The sequence below is a fragment of the Otolemur garnettii genome, unplaced genomic scaffold (genome assembly GCF_000181295.1).
Source record: "Otolemur garnettii isolate 467f Iridium unplaced genomic scaffold, OtoGar3 scaffold00005, whole genome shotgun sequence".
Lineage (NCBI taxonomy): Eukaryota > Metazoa > Chordata > Mammalia > Primates > Galagidae > Otolemur > Otolemur garnettii.
The window spans coordinates 38,455,690-38,476,827 of NW_003852400.1; the positions used below are offsets into that span (position 1 = coordinate 38,455,690).

The window sequence follows — 21,138 nt, forward strand, 5'->3', positions numbered from 1 at the left end:
CTTAGATCCGTGACTCTTCATAGTGTGATTCAGATCGGGTTCACTAAACAAACATCCCCATGTTTGTTACTATAGAACCACCAAGGCCGGTTTTGTTTGCTGGGCTGGTTATTTTTTTGTTTGCATATTTGTGGCTAGTGGATGTTCTATTGGACACAGCACAGGGAGAAAATATTATAGAACATTCTATTGCAGAAATAGAATACTACAGAAATTTTCTATTGGGCAATACTGTTCCAGAGCCTAGAATATTTACTTCTATGTGGCTTCTGAAAAGTCTGAATCCACGTGAGCATACAGAGTAGCATGATGGAAACAAAGCAGCACTTAAAGCGTGGGTTCAAATCCACTGACGATGTACAGTTCCATGCCTTGGGATCTTAGACCTGATAACATTTCAAAAACACCTGGGAGGCTGACCTAGGGTTACAACTCTTTATTTCTCCAGGGACAATACATTAAAGAGAAAATGCCCACTAATATATAGACAAAATCATTTTATTTTTAAAAGGCATTTTTGCTTCAGTGAAAATCAGATAGCATGATCTCAGAATAAGAGAGAGTTTTTCACAGGACTACATACAGCTTTTTAAAACCTTACTCCCTGGTCTGTGTCTGCTCTGACTATGACAAAGACCAATGAGCATTCTGCTAGACAAGGCGCAGCAGATCTGAGACTGGCCTTTGGAAACCACCGTACCCTGCCACGGGCCAAGGGTGTGACTGCCCATGACTTAGGTTCGCAGAGCCTAGTTCTGTATCTTAGGGTGGGGGCATGAGCGTTCATTCAATGCAGAGTCGTCAGAATCAAATACAGCACGTTGGCAGAGCACCGTGTGTGGTGTATATAGCAAGCATGAAGAATACAGACTGTTCTCCCCTCTGTTTGATCAAATCTTTTCATCACATGTAGATCTTTAAAACTGTTCCACTGGCTACCCATAAATCTTCTCTAGGAACATATTCTGGAGAAAAACCAAGAAGACAGGGCTACTGATGTTAAGAATGGGCTTGTCAAATAAGACAGACTATGAAAGAAGAGCTTGTTCCTAGAACACAGAGCGAGGGCTCCTGTGAACACCTGCCTGGCAGCTCAGCCCCTCTGCCTTCCTCCTTCCCTTCCCCGGAAGCCAGGCTCTCAGCCGGCTTTCATTCATGACCTCAACACTCCTGGAAAAATCCCTCTGTTGTATTGGTTTTCATCAAACAAAATAACCTAATATGCTGAGTGGATGTGTCTACACAGATGTGGCAAATACTTTTTAAATTATTGAAATTAACAAAATAGTCATTTAGTCAGTTTCCACACACACACAAATTGGAATTCCTTTGATATATTATTTTGCACACAAGATTGTTCCATCATATAACGAACAAATTTGAAGACATTTTTTGGCATCATGTATTTTCTCTAATAAAGCCAAAGGTTTTCTCTTGTGACAATTAAAGAGATTCCATTTCAGACTCCTAATTTTTTGCTTATGTTGCCTAAATTTCTAACTCCAGGCCGAGCTTGTTTTGTTTTGTAATGTTTTGTTTTGCTATGGGTTGGTTTTATTTTGCTTTTATTTTTGCAATGATATGGAACTCTTCTATTTGTTGTCTGCAGCACATCATGAAAGGGTATTAATATTCACGGAATGGAAAATGTATAAAGAGCAGGCATTGTTTGGTACATGCTCTGGACTGATAAATACATTACAGGTGCAGAACTGCAGAGTGTCTAAGCCCAGACCCTTGGTGTTCTGTGGTCTGAATTTGCATCCCGACTTCATCACTTCATGGACATGAGATTTTGTGTCTTTCGTGGGCCTCCTTTCTCTAATCTACAGAAAGAATATAATAAGACATCATCATTGTTAAAGGCTTGGCATGTAGTGATCAATTGAAAACACTTTTCATTTGAAAAATTAGTTATTGTTTTTTAATGACAATTATCTATAATTATTACCATTATTATGTACAACTTCATTGGATATTTCTTCTCTGCCTTTTTAGAAAAATTATATTGAAAGCTTGCTTTAAGAAATAAAAAATAATAGTAAACATAGTATAAAAGCTCCCATTGCTTAAAAAAAAAAACAGCTATCAAATCACTTTGCTGGCCACCAGTGAGAGATTTTAGATGAACACTTAGTCTATTAGGAATGTACAATCTGGGGTTAAAGAAAGAGTGAAAATATAGAAGATCGCTTGTTTCCTCACTAACTTAAGAATTTGAATAGCCAGGAGAGCACTCATTCATCTGTTTTTATGGAATAGGGTGTTGGCTTGTCTGTTAAAATTGTGGAAAGGGCTAACAAAAATTTGGTTTCTCTAACTTGTGCTAGATTGGTGCTCTGTAATACCACGGTGCTCTTTAAATGGGAGTAAACATTTCCACGTGATGACTGAGAACTATATTTGGGATTATCAAAAGCTCCCAGCAAAGTTGCATATACAGATACACACACATGTGCCTTAGAGTTTGACGTTGAAAAATTTCAATTTGGAAGATGTTGCCTCATACAAGACTAAACAGTTTTAATTTTACTCTTGTAATAATTTACATTTTCTTTGATTCTCAGAAAAATGATGCTGGATACATGTTTCCTTTAGTAAATAGCTCTTGAAAAAATTGAAAGCTTTGGTAGTTGTGATTTTTCTTACAAGATGTTGTGTTAAGTGGGTTACTTTAATCCAGAGTGACAATAGCTTCAAAGAGGAGAATTGCATTCACTTGTGAGTGCAGTTGGCTTTGTTATATTAGGAACTTCATTCCCGGGGTTTCATAAGTAGAGGTGCTGTTTAATTTATTTTGACTTACAATAGAGCTAGTTCCAAAGACAACTACAAGCAATACGGAGGATCTGTGTCCTCAGGTGAATCTTATACCAATGAAGAACACGTTACATAGATTACTAGAAGTTTATCAAAATCATGACACTTCCTTCATAAGTAATTTAAAATCATTCATTATATTCTTCAGTGGGATGTTTATAATTTGTCATAATAAACATTTGGGGGAGGAAAAACAAATCATCTCTTTTAAATGATATCTATAGAAAAACATAATTTTGTTTTGCAAAATGTTATGGGTAGTCAAATTTTCCAGAATACTTTTATTTTCTGAAGTTACAGTTCTATGCCTTTAATTTAAAAGGGTAGCAACATAAAATATGCAACTTTAGTTCCCATCAGTTCCCCTTGAAGCCCAATTTTTCGCCTACTGTGCTAATATTTAGCTTTGCTTGCAAGTGTTTTATCAAAATAAGCATGTTTCCATTAATAGATAGCTTTCAAAAGAATGAATGATTAATAAATGAATTGAAATGGATCCAAATAATTCATACAGTTATTTCAATGGCTATTTGTACCCTCACATTAATCCGAAACAATAAAAATAAATAAATAAATGTAAAAACTGAAAAAAAGAAAATAAATTGCTGTTATTAAAAAATGACTTTAAGATAGAACTAGTGTTTACATTTTTTTTCTTTTTTTCAGTTTTTGGCTGGGGCTGGGTTTGAACCCTCCACCTCTACTCTATGGGGCTGGAGTCCTACTCCTTTGAGCCACAGGCACCGCCCTAGTGCTTACATTTTAATACAATTGGCTTTCCTGAAAAACTCACAGATTATTGACTATACATTGAAATCATTAAAAATGCTCTTAATAAAGACAGGTAAAATTTTTCATAATTTCTTAATGCTTAATGCTAAAAGCAGGATATTAAATTGAATATACAGTTTGATTCTGATTCTGTAAGACATCGTGTATTTCATTAAAGTTACGCAATAACACACAGGTGCTCACATACATTCAGAAGGAAAATGTTATCAATAGTTATCTTTGGGTGGTTCTTGAAGTTTTCCTTTATCTCCCCAAGTTTCTAGGATATGTACATAACTTGACAAAGATCAAGTGGAGTGTGCTAGGCATGCAATTGTTAGTTATAGATGTCCATGGTGAGTCAACATGGCTCCTCTTGTAGCTAAATCTTAGGTATTATCAAATAGCCTAGGCTTCTACAAACATTTTTATGTACATATTAAAAACTAGAACATTTTGTAGGGTGAATTGATAAATGGACGATAGTTTGAGTCTGAGAGAAGAAAAACTCTAGGATCTCAAAACACCAGTTAACTGTGTATTTATCTGTTTCTTAATCCTGTGGGCAAACTGCAGAGGAAAATATCTTTCTAGCAAAAGAAGGTGAAGCATAGAAGATTCAACCCCAGCCCCTGAGTCTTCTTCAAAGGTCGTACATACGATGATTTGTCTTGCTAAAATTTACAATGTGAGATATTGTAAATTAGCAAGAAGGAGCAGCCACCAATACTTGGAATACTGTAGAATTAGTTAGGGGTAAAATCTTCCTTCCTTCCTTCTTTAACTTCATCTCTTTTTCCTGGTTTGGTGATAGTAAAACAGAGAACGGTTGCCCCCTAGTGTCTTTCAACACACTCTTGAAATGAACTTGGTTATGAAATTATATTTTCATGCACTGATGTTGGTTGAACTTATTTTTTAAGTTGACAGCAGTCTTTTTCCTATTTAAGTACTGAATAGTTTATGGAGCCCAGTGGGGTCTCTGGATAAGGGCTGGCGTTTGAATGTCTTTCTTTCAGTTTTTGTCTATTTTTCTAGATTCTTATTACATAAGGAATGAAGGCAGAATATAAAGGGGCAAATAACACAGAAGCAGAAAGATGGCAGAAGCATGGAAAGAGGAGTTCTAGGCTCAATTTTCATTTCTCTTGGGGAAAAGAATGAAAAGTCAATAGCGCCCTGTTGCCTCGTGCCCCCTACCTCCAGTAACACTGGAGCAGGACGCTGCAAGGCCTTCTCTGCAGTTCAGCTCCTGGTAGCCAGGGCCGGTGACTGAACACGCACCATCCTGCTCCACATCGCAAGACTCAAGACCAATGTGACGCTGAACTCCCACAGTGGCCCACAGTGGCTTATCCTGTCTGTTCTAGAAGTTTCTGCACTTGTACTGGGTTGTCACTGTTTCCTGGGTGACAGTTACATCACTCACATGTACACTTTCATCACACATACCACTTATATACGTAAATGCATACATAAATATGTACACACTATACAATGTGACATAACCCTCCAGCAGGGGATGACTTACTGCATTCAATTATAACCTCCTAACCCCACTGCATTTAACTAAGGTACTTATAAAAGTTCTTTCTTGGGAAACTTGTTCAAGTGAAGGATCTTAGGATCATTTTATTTCATAGACATTTTGGGTATGCAAAGATTATCCAACTCATTAAAACCTACAGATCCTGTAAGCCTAATGGTATATAATAATAAAATGAATCTTCTGTTGATCTTAACTATCAGATCAGTTTTTTAATTATTGTAACAAATATAGAACATGATTAAAAGGTATGTTTGTATTATATTGATCTTCTTCTAAGGACAAATAAAAATATATTTTACTTGCTTTATTCTGCTTGTGACAGTACAACTGAAAAAGACCTATTGAAATATTGAATTGAGGACTTAAAGATTTTTATACTTGATCTTAGCCAAAAGGCCAAGAAGCGATAGATTTTTGAATTATATATTAACATCAGGTATATATTTAAAGATAATTGAAGCATTGTATAGTTTCGAAAAGATGGATAGGATATAAATTTACTCTTTATTGAAGACAGCTGCCACTAAAATGTTAGGAATCATTTTACTGTTAGTAAAATGAGACAATCTTGAGATATTTGGCAGAAACAATTTCTGGGCAATTAGAAAAAGTGACATATCTCTTCACTAAAATTATAACTGTCTCTGTGTTTTGATGGAAAGAAAGCAAGACTGGTAAATTATGTTAAATATTGTATATTCTAAACATATCCTTTTGCAACACTTGGAAAGTAAACACAACCAAAGAAAGAATTGTGCTACAATAAACACACAACCCTTTTGAGTTTCAAAGGATTCAAATCCAATAGAAACATGTAAAAACTTAAGGGACACATTTTCACGGATTTATTTTATATTGATTATGTGTCTCGGTCAAGATGCCTCGGTTTTGAGAAAATAAACTTTGTAGTTGGGTGATTATAAAGAATGAAATGAAAGAAGAGAATGCACCATGGGACGATATCCAGATTTAATATTACTTTAATTTTGACTTTATGAACTGCCTCTAGTGCACTTTGTAAATGGGATGTCCTCAGCTGGGCCTTATGTTGAAGCTGATTGATTGTTTGATGCCAAGTAGAGCAGGCATAGATGCTGTGTCTTGTCTCCTTTTGAGGAATATACCTCCCACAATGGAATAATGATTTTTAAATAATATTTTTTTATCTTAAGAATCATTGAAGTATCTTCATTGCTATGTATGGGACATATAAATATATTGGAATCATCTTTCAGTTTTCTAACACACAACCCAAGTAGCTGATTTGTTCCTGCCTTATAAGAACATTTGGCTTCAAAAGGAGCCTTCCAAAAGATTCCTGGTGTGTGGATGTGGAAAGTTGTCCAATACTGAAGTGATCAGCTCTGGATTTTGTCTTCATATTTTTTGTTTTTTAAACACCAGTGCATCTAAGTATATTTCTTCTTGTTTTGTAAGAGTTAGGAAATTGTTTCAAAACAAATTCATAAGTGAAAGGATAGCCCTAACTGTTGCCAATAGTCAACAGCCAGAAAGGAAGGTCGGATTGGTGAGCGGAGAGGAAATGGAGGTGCCCAACCCTGGGCGCCACTTTGAAATATGCCATTCAGTTTAACCTCCCCACTTCACATGCCTGGAGTGACCACGCTCCTCTTTTTCTTTTTATATTCCATTTTCCTATAGCCTTTTTTAAAATTTGTTTTTAGACTGTTTCTCTGAGTCAGACAATGAAATCCTAAGAAGGGCCCATCCCCGTTGTGGCTGTGCAGCTTCCTCCTGGGGCGACTTTGTGTTGACTTTCTCAACCGATTGGATCCGCCATTTTCTCATGCACAAAATGGAAGTGGTATTTCCAACCTGGCAATGTGGTTGTAACAGTTTGTGGTATTGTACAAAAACGTACTGGTTATGAGAGATGACATTCTTTTTACTTTGGGAAATGTTTGAAATCTTTCCTGAAGTTCTTATTTATTTATTTAGATACTTATTTATTTGATTTCAGAGCCCTCACTGTCATCTTTTCTCTCTCTCTCAACTACCATTGATTTCGTTTAGCTTCTCCTCTCCTTTGCCCTATAATCTGCTCTCCCTGATTCTCGTTCTGTCCCTTCTGTGTCCTCAGTCCCTTTCAGGCTTGTCACAGGGTTCAAGAGTGCTTCTTAGCTATCAAGTTCCTGAGCCTTTGCAAAAAGACATTACAATCTAAAACTATTCACTAGTACTTATTATTATTATAACTAGTGTTTATTGAGCGTTTACTATGTGGTAAACCCATTCTCAGCACCAACAGCATTGACTTATTTAATCCTAAAACAATACTGTATGTGGGTACGATTATCTCTGTTTTATAGGTGAAGAGACCAAAGGAAAAAACGGTTTATAGCTTGCACACATGGACACATCGTCTGTGACAGAACTGGAATTCCAACCCATACGTCCATTAGAAAGTGAAATCCAAGTTCCTTTACATGCAGTGCAGGGGCTCCGTACTCCACTGTAACCACCACCAACCACTGCTCTTAGATTTCCTGCCTTCCGTGGCATTCTCTAGAATCGCCGAGCGACTCGCCCAAGCTCCTGATCTGCACAGTATTCTGTGTCACCCGGGTGTCTCCTCTGCCTCCTTGGTTTTGTGTGTTCCTGCTGCCTCCTTGTGCTACACTCAGTACACCAGGCCTGCTCCGGCTGTAGGACACGTTTCTGGGAAAGTCCTCTCTGGGCATGGCCTCAGAAAGACTTTTTTGGATCAACATCCTACCTCTACCATTTATTAGCTTTTTAGACCTTCTGATGTCATGATCTCTCTGAACCTTAGTCACCTCCTCTATGAAATAATCATAAAACTGAATGTCCAGCCTTCTGAAAGTCTAGGATTCTGTGAATAATCTCTGCAAAGAAAAAATGTTCCTTGAAAAATGTGGTTTTGAAACTAAGGGGGGGGTAACAAAATAACATGTGCTGCCTATAAAGGATGTTTTTACCTTTTCCCGTTCTTACTTTCACATTTTTATTTTCGCGACACCTGCATGATTTGGTGATGAGTGTAACAGCTGGTCTCGTTATTGGAAATTTATTAGCCGATGTCACCCACCCTCTCCTTGTGCTGCAGCATATCTGACAAGTGTGGTTTTACGTCACTGGGGTCCTTTTCAGATTGTTCAAGAGTGAGCGAACATTTCAGAGCCCTGTTATCAGTGAGAGTCAAGTCCTGGATATTTTCTTTGTAGAGTAACTCCATTCACTTTTGATGAAAGACCTTTGGCTAGCTAAATCAAGCACTAGCCCGTGGAGATTCTGGAAATCCTCCTCTTGAATTATTCATGCTAAGAAATACCCCCCGACAACCCTGGGCCCCGGTTTCTCACTTTCCTCAAGTAGAACATTGCACAACTTTCCCTGCCCCTCCAAGACACGTCATGCTGACACCTTGCTCCTCCAACCCCGGGCCTGGTGTCACTGAGGTTGCTGCAGCAACAGCACACACGGAGTAACATTCCCCTCCACTGCAGGGCCGGGATGTGAGTCAGTTGCAAAGTTCCAGGGGTTTTTATTAGTGTATGATGCAGTCCCATGTCATCTACAGTTCCTAGGCTGTCCAAGACTTACCCAGGATGGTGCGGAACGCTCCACGCTAGTCACCTCCAAATGTGAGATGGTCCAGTGTCCTCTTACTGAAGCCACTGCAGTCGCTGGTTCCTTCCACTCACCCTTTACTAACTATCTACAATACGAGAGGTCACAGTAAAACCCAGGCCCCTCTGCTGGAGCTCCGTTTCTACTGTTGCATATCCTGTGTGCTTAAAAAGCAACCGTGACCTTGGTTGATGATCAAGAAGCCCCTCCTTTTACCCAGGGAGTTGGACAATGGTTGACATTCCAGACGACATATTTTCAACCCAGTTGCTGGAAAGAACATGTGCTGAAGAATAAAGATGGAATTACTGTAATTCTCTATGGAAATTTGTAAAAGTGGAACTTGCCATTTAGTGTTGATCGGAGGAGGGCATAGCGTTTTTGGAGACTTCTAACACAGGATTTGGTTTCTTTTTCAGACATGGAGATGACTTGATTGTGACTCCCTTTGCTCAGGTAAGCACGGTGTGGTGATGGGCAGGTTCCTCACACATAGGTAAATATACTCTGGGGGAATGACCTCTGGTTCTAATTTAATTTAATTTTAAATCAAACATGAGCATCAATACAAATTCTGTAGTTTGTTCAAATAATTCAAAAGCAATGCTCGAGAATGTGACTTTGGTCACATTGATCTGTTTCCTGTAAACCCATAGACACCAGGAATATCTTTGCTTCAAATAACAAATTACCTAAGGGATCTACTGAATCGGGCCCACACTTCCTTGGCTAACAGAAGCACCAGAAACAGGAGGCTATATCATGGATTAAATTACATTTAGTATAATTAGGTCCATGATCAGTGCTTGAAATTCAATAATCCAATTCAACCTGATACCTTATTTGCTCCTTTTTTAAAAAATCATGTCATTTGTGCAGGGATATGTTTATGTTTATTTATTCCTTTTAGGCAAACACTTCATGAAATATTTTAGCCACATGACAGGTGTAAGAAAGCGATAAAATGACCTGAAGTGTTCTGGAATGCATGGAAAAGGGTCGATGGCCGGATGCTCCATGAAAATAGACTAGCGCCTCTCAACTCGGGCCACACATTAGATTCACCCAGAGAGCTCTTATCCCCATGGCTAGGGCTCTGCACCCCTGGTCAGTTCAATCCCAGAACTTGTGAATCAGATGCAAGCGTCTGTATTTTTTAAAGGCTTCATCGTTTTTCCAGTGAGCAAGGGATATCGAGAGCCCCTGGTATAGACCAGCAGGGACAGATGGGATGAAACTGATTCAAACTAGGACAAGAAACAGACTTACAGCCAACACTGACTGATGAGTGTTAAACATTGAAATACAGGGAATGCTGTGAATTATAAAAATTATAATCAGGACTAGGTCATAAATAGCTATAGCATCTTAGGTAACTCAATTAAATTCTCTGGGCCCTCTTTTTTTCCATTTGGGAAAATTAGATGATTGTTCAGGGAGAAGGATGGTCAGGCCCCAGTTAAAACCTTTTCTCTCCTCCTGCTAACTAAATAGCTTTGAGAAAGTCACTGAACTTTTCCAAGTCTGGTTTCTTCCTCTGTTAAATTCCAAAAGCAACTCTCTCATAAAGTTGTTAAGAGATTAAAGTAATACTGGGCTTATAAAATGCTCATCAGAATTCTAGAAAATATGGTATTTAATAAATTTTTATTGTTACTGGTTTAACTACACAGGGATAAAATTAGTTTTTCATGCCTAAAATGTCACAATAAGTACGGTTTTTAAAAAATAATAATAGCAGTATTTGATAGTAGGATTTTATATAGTTCTACTTTTTAATATTTCCTGAAATTGTTTAATGCTATAATTCAGATCGAAAAATTAATAATTCATAAATAACATAATGTGTAATAGTGATTTTTTAAATTAATGCAGGCAAGTTAAAATAGATAATTACCACCATATTTTTCAGAAGATTAATGTCTTATCCTCTTAAGGTTTTACTGGCGATCGTGAATTTTTTTAATACCCGTATTTCCATGTCCAAAAAATTTACATTCATATGCATTAATCATATGATAGCAAAATCTTATAAAACTAAGGATTTTTAATTGATTGCTACTGAGAACTTAGAATTCTATATGTAAGAGCTATGAACTAGGTGGACAGGTAAAATCAGAGAAATCAACATAAATAGCCATCTCTGAACTGAGAAGTAATTATGCCAACTTGAGTTTATTCAGGTAGCTTTTTTTACTTCTGACTAAAATCTCGAGGTATCTAAATACATAAAAAAAGTTAAAAATAATCTGTATGTGATACCTGCCTTCTGCAAATAGTATTTATTACAGTATTAATACCATTTGACCTGGTCCCTGCCATCAGTGCCTTAAATTCTAAGGAAATCTTTTACACAATTAGACATTTTCTGTAGTGTACCTAAAAATCTCCAAAAAGAAAAAAAAAAAACGAATAGAATTTCAGAATACTGGGAGCTGGCAAGTATTCAGTGTGTATCTGGATAAAATATCTTCTAGTCTATATTAGTGAACTATTTAAATAAAAAGATATGTACCCAGTATTCTTGAAATTGGAATTTTGAATATAAATCAGCTATGTGTAATTTACAGGCAAAGCTGATGCCTGAAAATAAGCCCATAATATATTTAGAAGACTTTGATTAGCTAAGTGACTCACAGCACCTTTCAGAGGGTCGGCATTGCCTCAGAGATTGCAGATTCTTTTTAAGCGGCCTCATCACAGTTTTTCACCAATGGCCTTGTATTGGGGTGTAAGATTTGAAAAGCCCTCCTAGGATTTTCATTTTTAAGTCTGTTAAACCTGAAGCGTTTCACCACTGATAGAACGTCTCCAGGGAGGCAGGTAAGACAGAAACCCCAGTTGGTATCAGTTTGCCTGATGCAGCCTTCTCTGAAGCCTTGCTGGGCACAACTTACACATTGTGTTGCCCTAAACATTAACTTCTCTAATTTCTTTTTTTAAATACAGGCTAGAACACTTACTGTTTAATGCTAAATATTATAATCCTAAAAATATAAGATATTTTTGTCACAGGAAACGGTATCAACATTATTTGACCTCATATACCATAATTGCTTTCTCCAATGGACAGTAAACAACTAACTTTAGACATTTCACGCAGGAAAATGTGCAGCCCGGTAAGCCAAAGAATTAGATCTTTTCCCAGCATGCTTTAGGCTTTGGAATTTCACACTAAATTCTGATGAAAAAGTTGCATGCCTCTCAAAATAAATATTTTTGCATCAAGAGTTTAGAAATACTGGGTGTCCATATTTAAAATAGTTGTAAGTTTTAAATCGCACACGAACTTTATGGGCACCCTGTATAAATGATGAGCAAAAAGGAAAAGAATTTTTTCACAGTTCCAAAGCCCCAAACTACTGCTATTGACATTTACCTTCTATCCCGTTAGGTTTCTCTCTCTGTGTGTGTATTTTCCTTTCCTGTGACTTCCAAAAATGGCCTCCCACTGCCGAAAGGGGTCAGAGATCTTCGGCCAAGATCATCTTCTGTGTCTTCTTGAAACCCTTGTCTTTAGTCCTGACCGCATCTCTGAAACATGAAATGATCCCTCCCTGCTCTTTCCAAAGCAAGGCTTCTTGTGAAGAGAATAAAATCCTAAATTATAGGAGAATTTAGGAAGTTGTGTAAAAGTATATTCCACCTTGTCAGCTGGGCTAAAAGCCTAAAGGAAGTACAATCCTTGACAAAGCAAAAGCCCTGAAACACCCAAACATTATCCTGGATCCCTGGAAACACCCTCACATCATCCAAGCAAAGGAAATATGCCTGGTTTGAAAATACAGGGTAGAAACAACCACATCGTTTTTGCTTTAACCAAAATACACGGGATACCTCTAGAAAAAAAAATGCAATGGTTATTAACACTCTAGCCTAGAACATTACCAGTATTCTTTAAATGTTCCTCTCTGTCTCTCATCCCTTTCAACCAGCAGCAATGTCTTGTGTTCTCCTTGCCCAGCTATGAGGGAAGACAGACATCTCATTTGAGTTGGTTCTGTTTTCCTTTCAGCGTTTTTTCAGCCTTCATAAATTTAAATTACAACTGTCATCTTCTATGCATCTAAGTTCTTTTCTGAGCAAACCCTATCAAATTGTCAATATTCAACCGTTGTTGATGTAAAAAAAAAAAAAAGCCAGCGGTTTAACTCAAACAAAACTTGTAAAAAAAGACTTTCTTTTCAAACAAAATGGCCTTTGTAAATAGTCATAATTTGACTTCATTTTTTTTTTCCTGGAGGCAAAACAGAGGTCTAGAATCTGTCTGATTCCACTCTCCGGGCTCCTCTGCCACCAGTGGCACTCATGGCCTGTGTTTTACCGCCACCTGCTGGCATCAAGTGCATATGGCATGAAAACCTGTCCTCAAATCCGTTTCTTACAATCTCTCTATACGTTTAGCTAGTTGACTATGCAATGAAGCCCACAATTTTCTGCTATTTTCAGTGAATACTATTGGTTAACAAATGTACAGAAGCTCCTAAGAAGTCCTGGAATTAATGTGTAAACTATATGGGCTAATTAATACATAAGCCATCTTTGTCCAAAATTTCTCTGGAGCACTACCAGCATTTCTTCCCATGGTATATATATTTCTCATCATTCCCAAGGTATTTTTGACATTGACTGATTACATTTTTCTTGGAGAGACAGAAGAGAAAGAAATGACTTTAATTTTCTAACTGTTGAGGAAGAAACCTCAGGAAATTTTTTGGTTAGCAAGCATTAAGAAGTGAAGAAAATCTTAGGAGCATTAAATTCTGACTCTTAAAGAGTTGAGTTCCGGGGCAACGAGAGCTGCTCTAGAACAAAGGCAAATAATAAGTGATTCTGAATTTAGGGGGTTCACTCAAGTTTCCTGTTCTCCCCCACAGCCTGCAGTAACAGACACCTCCCTCTTTATGTCCTATGATGCCAGTGAGAGCTTAAAAAACTTAACCCACTTGTCCTTATGATGGAGACACCAAGAGTCAATGGGCAAGGCTCACAGCAACCCCTCCTTATAAGATTTACCTTGAACTTTTATATACTTGTGTCAATAGCATATAGTTAATATAGTGGAGTGCAGAAGATAATAGTTAACACTGAACAGCAAATTTACAAAATACTGTTTGTCCTACCACACACGTAAAAACCCAATGATCTCCTACTTGCACACATAGCGAATGATGTATCTACAAGGTTATTTACTCCAGCAATGTTCGTAAAAGCTGACTTTAAGATCGACAACCTGAAAGTCAATTGTTAGGGGACAGGCAGCTGAATGCCTGAAGGAGAGGCTGGGAGGCAGCTTTCATTTTTCACTTTTTGTTTTGAAATACATCATACATGAGACTATGTTATGTTATGTAAAGTATAAAGCCTAAAACTACAATGAACAGGTTAAGAAACAGCATAGTGTAAATATTTTTGATGCCCCCCACGTGTTCCTCCCCAATTTTATCTGCTTCCACAGCTGCTTCTCAGAAATGACAAAAATTTTTATTCTTGTCTTAATTATTATAGGGATACTTTTGCTTCATACCCTTTTGTCTTGTTTAAATTCTGTACCATGTAAGGAGATAGGTTATACAGAAAATGAGTCTATAAAATTTACATCAAAAAACCAAATGAAATCATATTATGTTCATTAGTATATTAGATGTTTATTATAACAGAGGCAAAAATGTCTCTATAGAAAATTTTCCTTTCGTGACTCATGTTTCCTCTCAAATGGGCACAGAGCATGAATTACCTGCAGTACTATTGCTATTTACCCCATTGTCAAATTCAGTAAACTTAATTATTATGTATTAGAATAAAATCCTCGGAATTCTAGGGTTAAATTTTCTGCCTAGGAAAGGAATCAATTAGCTGGTGCAATAATCCTATTTTAAGTGCTTTATTGGTGTGTTCAATATTCCACTTCTTAAACCATAATTTAAGGCTGCATGATTTAATGTCAGTGGATCATTTATCCGATTTTCTTCTGCATCATTCAAAGATTTCATGCCTAATGAAAGGCATCATGGTCTGACGTCAGCGGTCGGCTATTTGAATACTCCATCATAGGCAGCGTGACCTTTCAGAGCTGTGAGTTGTTTACATGTGATAATGAGCCAGGTTTTTCCAGTGACTGAGTGAATCATGGTTGGCTTCTTCCAAAGCACCATTAACTCCTTCAGGGGAAAATGCTGTAGGTCATTATGTCCCAGGGCATAAACAGCTCCCCAGAGACTTAGAAATTCATGTCAATTTCAAAAGAAGAGTTTGAGATCTTTTTGTCTCAGAAACAAACCTGGACTGACTTTAGTTTAGCTCTGTGCCAGATGAAAACATTCTGAAAACAGTACTAGAACTATGGAGCAATTAGAAATTGCGGGCCTCCTTTGTATTATAATGCTAGACATTGAGTCAATTCCCAGGCCCATGCAGACTCTTTAATCAAATGGAATGCTGCCAAAATGGGCTGATGGTCATCGGGCGCTTTCTCTTTTCCAAGCACTGTGCTTGCCACCTACCCTGTCATTCCATGTAATCCTCGCAACAATTCTATGAGGCAGACCTCACTATCCTGGTTTTCCAGGGAAAAAAGCTGAGGTGCAGAGAGGTGATGTGACTTGTGCCTGTTCACACACTGAACGCGTAACAGAGCCGTGCGGTTGTTAGGCAGTACCTGCCACGACACTTGAAATGTATGTTTTAGATAAATTTAGCATTCTAGTTGTCACCCAGATTACCTATAATCCCACCTAATATAGGTTCTACCCTGGAGAAACTTGCCCCTCTGGGAGGAAGTAGGGGGTGAGATAAAGAAAGAGATCGCGTTCTTGGAATTTCTCCCTCCTAGGCTTAGTTTCAATTCTTTGTCCACTTTCTGGTTGCAGTTGGAATTAGAAAAAGGCAGAGGCTATCAGAGATAGTGCCACCTGTCCTGGGTGGGGACATACTGTGTCTTTGTATTCATTCATTAAACCAAATTTTCTGGAGTGACTTCTTCTGCCTGCGGGACACTGAGCCTGTGGGGCAGCAGCCTTTTGTGTGAGAAAAACAAGGGCTTCTTATGATCCTCTACTCAGATAACCTGGCAAAGGAAAAGAATGTTTGTTTACTAGCCACGTGGCAAAGGTGGAAAAACAATTTAAAATTCACTTGATTTACTGACTTGTATTTATGTGATTCTTGGTGAAAATTTGAAAAGAATTTGGGAGAAATTTTGTTTTCTTCTTTTTTTACCTATAAATCAAGACCTTATTAGTATTTCATATGTTATTTCAAATTTGCACAAAATGCAACAATGCTATGTGTATATTGCCTGGGGTATTTATTATCTTGGTGACTAAGATATCCAGGAATCCTGGGGAAGCTGTTGCTACTGTCCCCATATTCGTAGACAACAAGGAGAGATTTCTGGGAAATCCTTGCAGCCTAGCCTCTCTGGATTTCCTATGGATATGTGCAAACTTCACTAAATGCTGGGCAATTCTTTAGTGCTGTGTGAAACTAAGTTGCAAGCAATATCAAGGTCTTCTTAACAAACCATTTTTGGCTGTACTTAAAATGGCCCTAGTTCAAGAAGTTTAAACAATCCTTTCTTTGTTGTAGGTCTTGGCCAGCCTGCGAACTGTACGAAACAACTTTGCTGCATTAACTAATTTGCAAGATCGAGCACCTAGCAAGTAAGATACCCTTTCTTCCCCCTCCTTTTTTACTGAACTTTTCAATAGTGTTTTCTGTGCGATTGAACTCAAGGCACTAGATTAGACTTCTCTGTGTTGTTGTCATGTTATCTGACCACCTATACTAAGTCATATGATGTCCTGTTAATTTTCTATAAATACTTTGTAGTGATGGTTCTAATATCAGAAATGAAGCAGTACGACAAATAAATACGGTGATTCCATCTGTCAGAAATCACCTGGCATGATCACTCTTCCAGTTGTTTATACGCAAGGTAACTTTAGAGTTTTGACTTACTTCATAAATTCACCATGGGCCAATACTCTTATCAAACCTTAAAGTCAACTCAAAGTCATCTTCTTAAGAAGTATTACGTACGGAAGCGCCATATAGTAGCAAAGATCTCTGAGTCTCCTGCTGTTACTGACTCTAAGATCAGCAGCATTCATGGAGCAATTAACAGAATTGTGATTTAGGTGATAACGTAGAAAGCATTTGAAAGACGCCAAGCCGAGATGGAAAATAATTACAGTTTGGGGGCTCTGATAAAGGTAACAGATCTAAAAAGAGAAAATTAATTTTCCCAGAGTAAATAGAAAGCATATTTATTATTATTAAAATGTCTATTAATTTTAAAAATCTATTTTTGTTAATAATGAAATATCCTTACAATATCAACTCCAAAGAATTTTCCAGTAGAAAAAGGAAATGTAAATCAATAGTAAGAGGAGAGTAAATATAAATTTATTAGGAACTATAATGTATGTAAGTGTATACAATTTTATAGTAGTTACTATTAAAAAAAAAGATGAAAAATCTAAACTTTCCATTCCATAATACTATAAAGGGCCCCCCAAATTCACATTTTCCATGATCAAAATAAGCTTTGGCCATTATTTAAATACTTCCTATAGGTGGCGCCTGTGGCTCAAGGAGCAGGGCGCTGGCCCTATATACTGGAGGTGGTGGGTTCAAATAAATAAATACTTCCTGTGGTAGAAAAAGGGTTTTATACATTAATGTAAATGCCACAGTGTGCATGACTGGGATGGACCCCAGAAGCTTCAGTTGATAGTCGTGTATTCTGGGCAATGTACTGTTTTGCAGTCCTTTTCCCTCCACCTAAACGTCTCATCTTCTTCTTACCTTCTTCATCCACTGGGTGAAGTGCAATTCATTCTTTAGATTGCAACTTTAATAAAGTTTCTTTCAGTGCTTTGCCCCTGACATTCCCCAACATAAGACCACTACCCACAGCCCCCAACAGGGCCATACGCCTGTGTTTCTCCATCTGGTTACAGCCTGTCTTACTTCTCATTTTCCCTCTCTCTTTGTTCCTGTGCCTGTTTGTCTGATGGGATGCTCTCTAACACTGGCCTTTCCCAGTGAGTAGGGGTTGTGGATGGTTGATGCTTGCACTCCTGGTGCGCAGCATAATATGAATAATCACTCTGCTAAGGATTGCTGGCTGAAAGAGTAAAGTGGCAATTCAACATGTAGAAGCTGAGGGTGTGATGTGAGACACATGTTTGTTACTGATTTGTTACTAATTCAGGCTGTTTTCTGTGTATCATGGCTGTACAACTGCATGCCAATTTCAATGGCCCCTTGGAGCTTTTGGCATTTGATAACTTATAGGTACAGTTAAGTCTCAGCTCTGAATGGAGAAATGAAATTATTGGTTGTCACTCCCAAAGTTTTAGTCTCAAACTTTGTGCAGGAAATTGAGATTTTTGTCTTTAAAAGGCAAACAAGAAACTAACTCCCTTTCCACTTCCTTTAGCTGTGCAAGCAAACAGTAGATCAGACAGGTCTGATGCTGGCCCTTTACCCCAAAGAAATGAACTGAGGCCCATTCTACACATGACGGAAGTTTTCAGCTGATTTCCAGGGACAAAACAGATTAAAATGGAGAAAGGGAGCTAAAGGATCATAGAAAATAACAGTTTACTTCTGAATCTCAGCCTGCCTGACAATGCCCAGAATAGCATTGACCCAAACAGTATTATCTGGTGCCTTTATGTAAAGGACAATATTGCTTTTTTTTTTTCTTTTTTACTGATTCAGATCAAATCTACTTTCTTGGGTATCTTGAGTATCAGAATAATAGGATTCAGTCTACACACAGCTAAACTCTATTCTGCTCAACGGGAGCAAAGTGGATGTAATTGGTTCATCACGCAATGACCCTAGAGGTATCAGAATTTCTCCTGCTGAGCACTCTCAGTGCCACTAGAGCATTTCCAAGCTCACCCTTGGATTCTGTGGAAGGGATATGCTACCTTGTACAGCTACCCTTTCTTTCTGCTAAGGGAAGAATGCCTCCAAAATCCCACCTCCCAGTGGGTGTTCCGATGCACATTGCTGACTTCTTAACACACTGCTGATTCCTAACACCTTGCTCTTTTTTGCCTCTGAGGTTTCTTTTTTAATTCCAGAACTGAGTTCTGGCTGACTCATCAATGAGTTACCAATGCAACCGTGAATCAAAAGATTACTATTGCCTTGCTGTTGCTTGTTAGGATATCAGATTCCTGAGTGCCACTTCTCCTGTGACTGATATTAAAAGGAGATAATTAGTAATAAGTCAACCATTTGGTTTTCCAAAGCCATAAAAAAGTGTAAAAATATGCATTTGAATCTTTCCCAGACAAAAAGTGGATATTTTCTAACTTTCAAAGAGCAAGGATGAAAGAGGAATAATCAATATATAAATTATTTGAATAACAAATTCACAGCAAGATCACTGGCAGTTCATAGACCAGAGCTATTCCAGAGCACCAGTTTAAAACGTCAATCTCTGGTTTCATCAAATTGCAATACCCTCCTTGTTTTATACTAAAAACTAAAATAATTCAGAAGTAAATTTTGGTGCATTTTCACTCAGATGCAAATTTTAATACCAAACTAATACCAACAAATGTCAAAGCAATAAAGAGGCTCCAGAGGCAGGGTAGAAGCACAAAGTAGAAGTAGAATTTACAAAATCCCAGATTGGGTTTCCCAAGTTGCCCCCAGCCCTGCTTGGAGATTGGTCATCTCAGCAGGCAAATTTAAGGAGGCTGCTACCACCTGCATGTGTGAATCTGTCCATCCAGGTTCCACAAAAGTACTATAAAAAATAAGGTAACAGAGCAGAGCCCAGGCCCTAAAATCACATTACTGTGGTTCAAATCTCAGCCCTCTTACTCTGAACGAGATTTGGACTACTCAAAGCTTTGTTTTGCTTGTTGGTAAAATGAGAACAATGAAACTTCTTACCTCGAGACTTGTGGGGAGGATTAAATGAGATAAAGTGCTCATTTAGCCCAGTGCCTGACACACAGTAAATGTTCAAGTGCTAGCCGTGAGTAGAAACACTAAAGAAAAAACTCAAATAATTTGTAGACTTCCCTTAGGTGTATCTATTCCTACTGTGTTTTTAAAGATCACTATATTTTAAAAGCTGCCAATTATAACAATTTTATAAAGTTGTATTTCAAAAAATATAATGGACATTCTATATATGATATGGTTTTTCACATAATTTGTTAAGCACTGATTAAATACTGGACATAGTCTGCTGAAATAGAATGTGGAATCTGGCAAACATCTGAAAACTTCAAAAAGGATACAAGATAGCATTATTCAAGTATCTTTGGTTTATAGTATTTCTAAAGTCTCTACTTGGACAAGTCATTAATAGACCCCTCTAACAAATATGTCAGATGGGGCGGCGCCTGTGGCTCAAAGGGGTAGGGTACTGGCCCCATATGCTGGAGATGGTGAGTTCAAACCCAGCCCCGGCCAAAAACTGCAAAAAAAAAAAAAAAAAACAAAAACAAATACGTCAGAGATGTTTCTTAACATAATAGAATGGAAGGAGGTTAAATAGCTTCTCTAATTATAAGATAGCTTATAATGAATCATTCACTTCTGAAAGAGGACAAGCTATCATGAAAATCTATGCCAAAAATAAAAGTTTATTAATATTGTATTAGGGAAAACTATTGTAGATTGACTACTTTTTCTAATTCAGAACATCATATTTGCTCTATAAACCCTGGATTACAGAACGTGATCAATCAATCAGAATTTCCTCTTATATCATGTCCCTGTGACATGTACCTCAGTTTTATTTACTCCAAAGTCAACACCATGAGACTTAACAGTTTTCATTTTGACATGTGTGATCTGATCCATACTATATAGAGCACCTAAGAACTTTACTGGCTGGTCTGAAAGAAATCTCCATTTGCATGTCCTAACTTAGAAATAATGCTTTAAAGTAAAAGGCCATATCTGAAATGACTCAAAGAATATTCAAATTAACAAGTATCCTGTATTTACTGCGTTGTATTTTTTTCTCTCTTTGTCAGAAGATCACCAATGTGCAACCAACCATCCATCAACAAAGCCACTATCACAGGTAAGAAAGGTCTGGGAAAGATTCACAGGTACCCTTATAAGATGAACCATAGGCGTGATCAAATATAAATGTCTTAATACAATAACTATGAAAATGACATGAAGGCTATGTTAACCAATTTGATGAAAATATTTCAAATTGTATATAAAAACAGCACGCTGTACCCCATAACAGTATTAATGTACACAGCTATGATTTAATAAAAAAAAAATGTTGGGGACCTTATTCTCTGCATATCTAGGAGGAAAGAGTCAATGTAATACCATCACCAACTTTATACTGTAATATGAAAATTTTAAAGGCAGGAATCGCTTCT

The 21,138-nt window shown here is 37.5% G+C and overlaps 1 protein-coding gene across 2 annotated transcripts in view; it reads left to right on the plus strand.

The window, feature by feature from the left end:
- The window catches only part of LOC100954042 (cAMP-specific 3',5'-cyclic phosphodiesterase 4D), a 389,004-nt gene that overhangs the window by 185,502 nt on the left and 182,364 nt on the right, over positions 1-21,138 (plus strand). For both annotated transcript variants that reach the window (XM_012812430.2, XM_003782743.3), the window contains exons 3-5: positions 9,172-9,208; positions 16,340-16,413; positions 20,773-20,822. In XM_012812430.2, the coding sequence (XP_012667884.1) occupies positions 9,172-9,208; positions 16,340-16,413; positions 20,773-20,822 (161 nt within the window). The remainder of the gene's footprint in view (positions 1-9,171; positions 9,209-16,339; positions 16,414-20,772; positions 20,823-21,138) is intronic.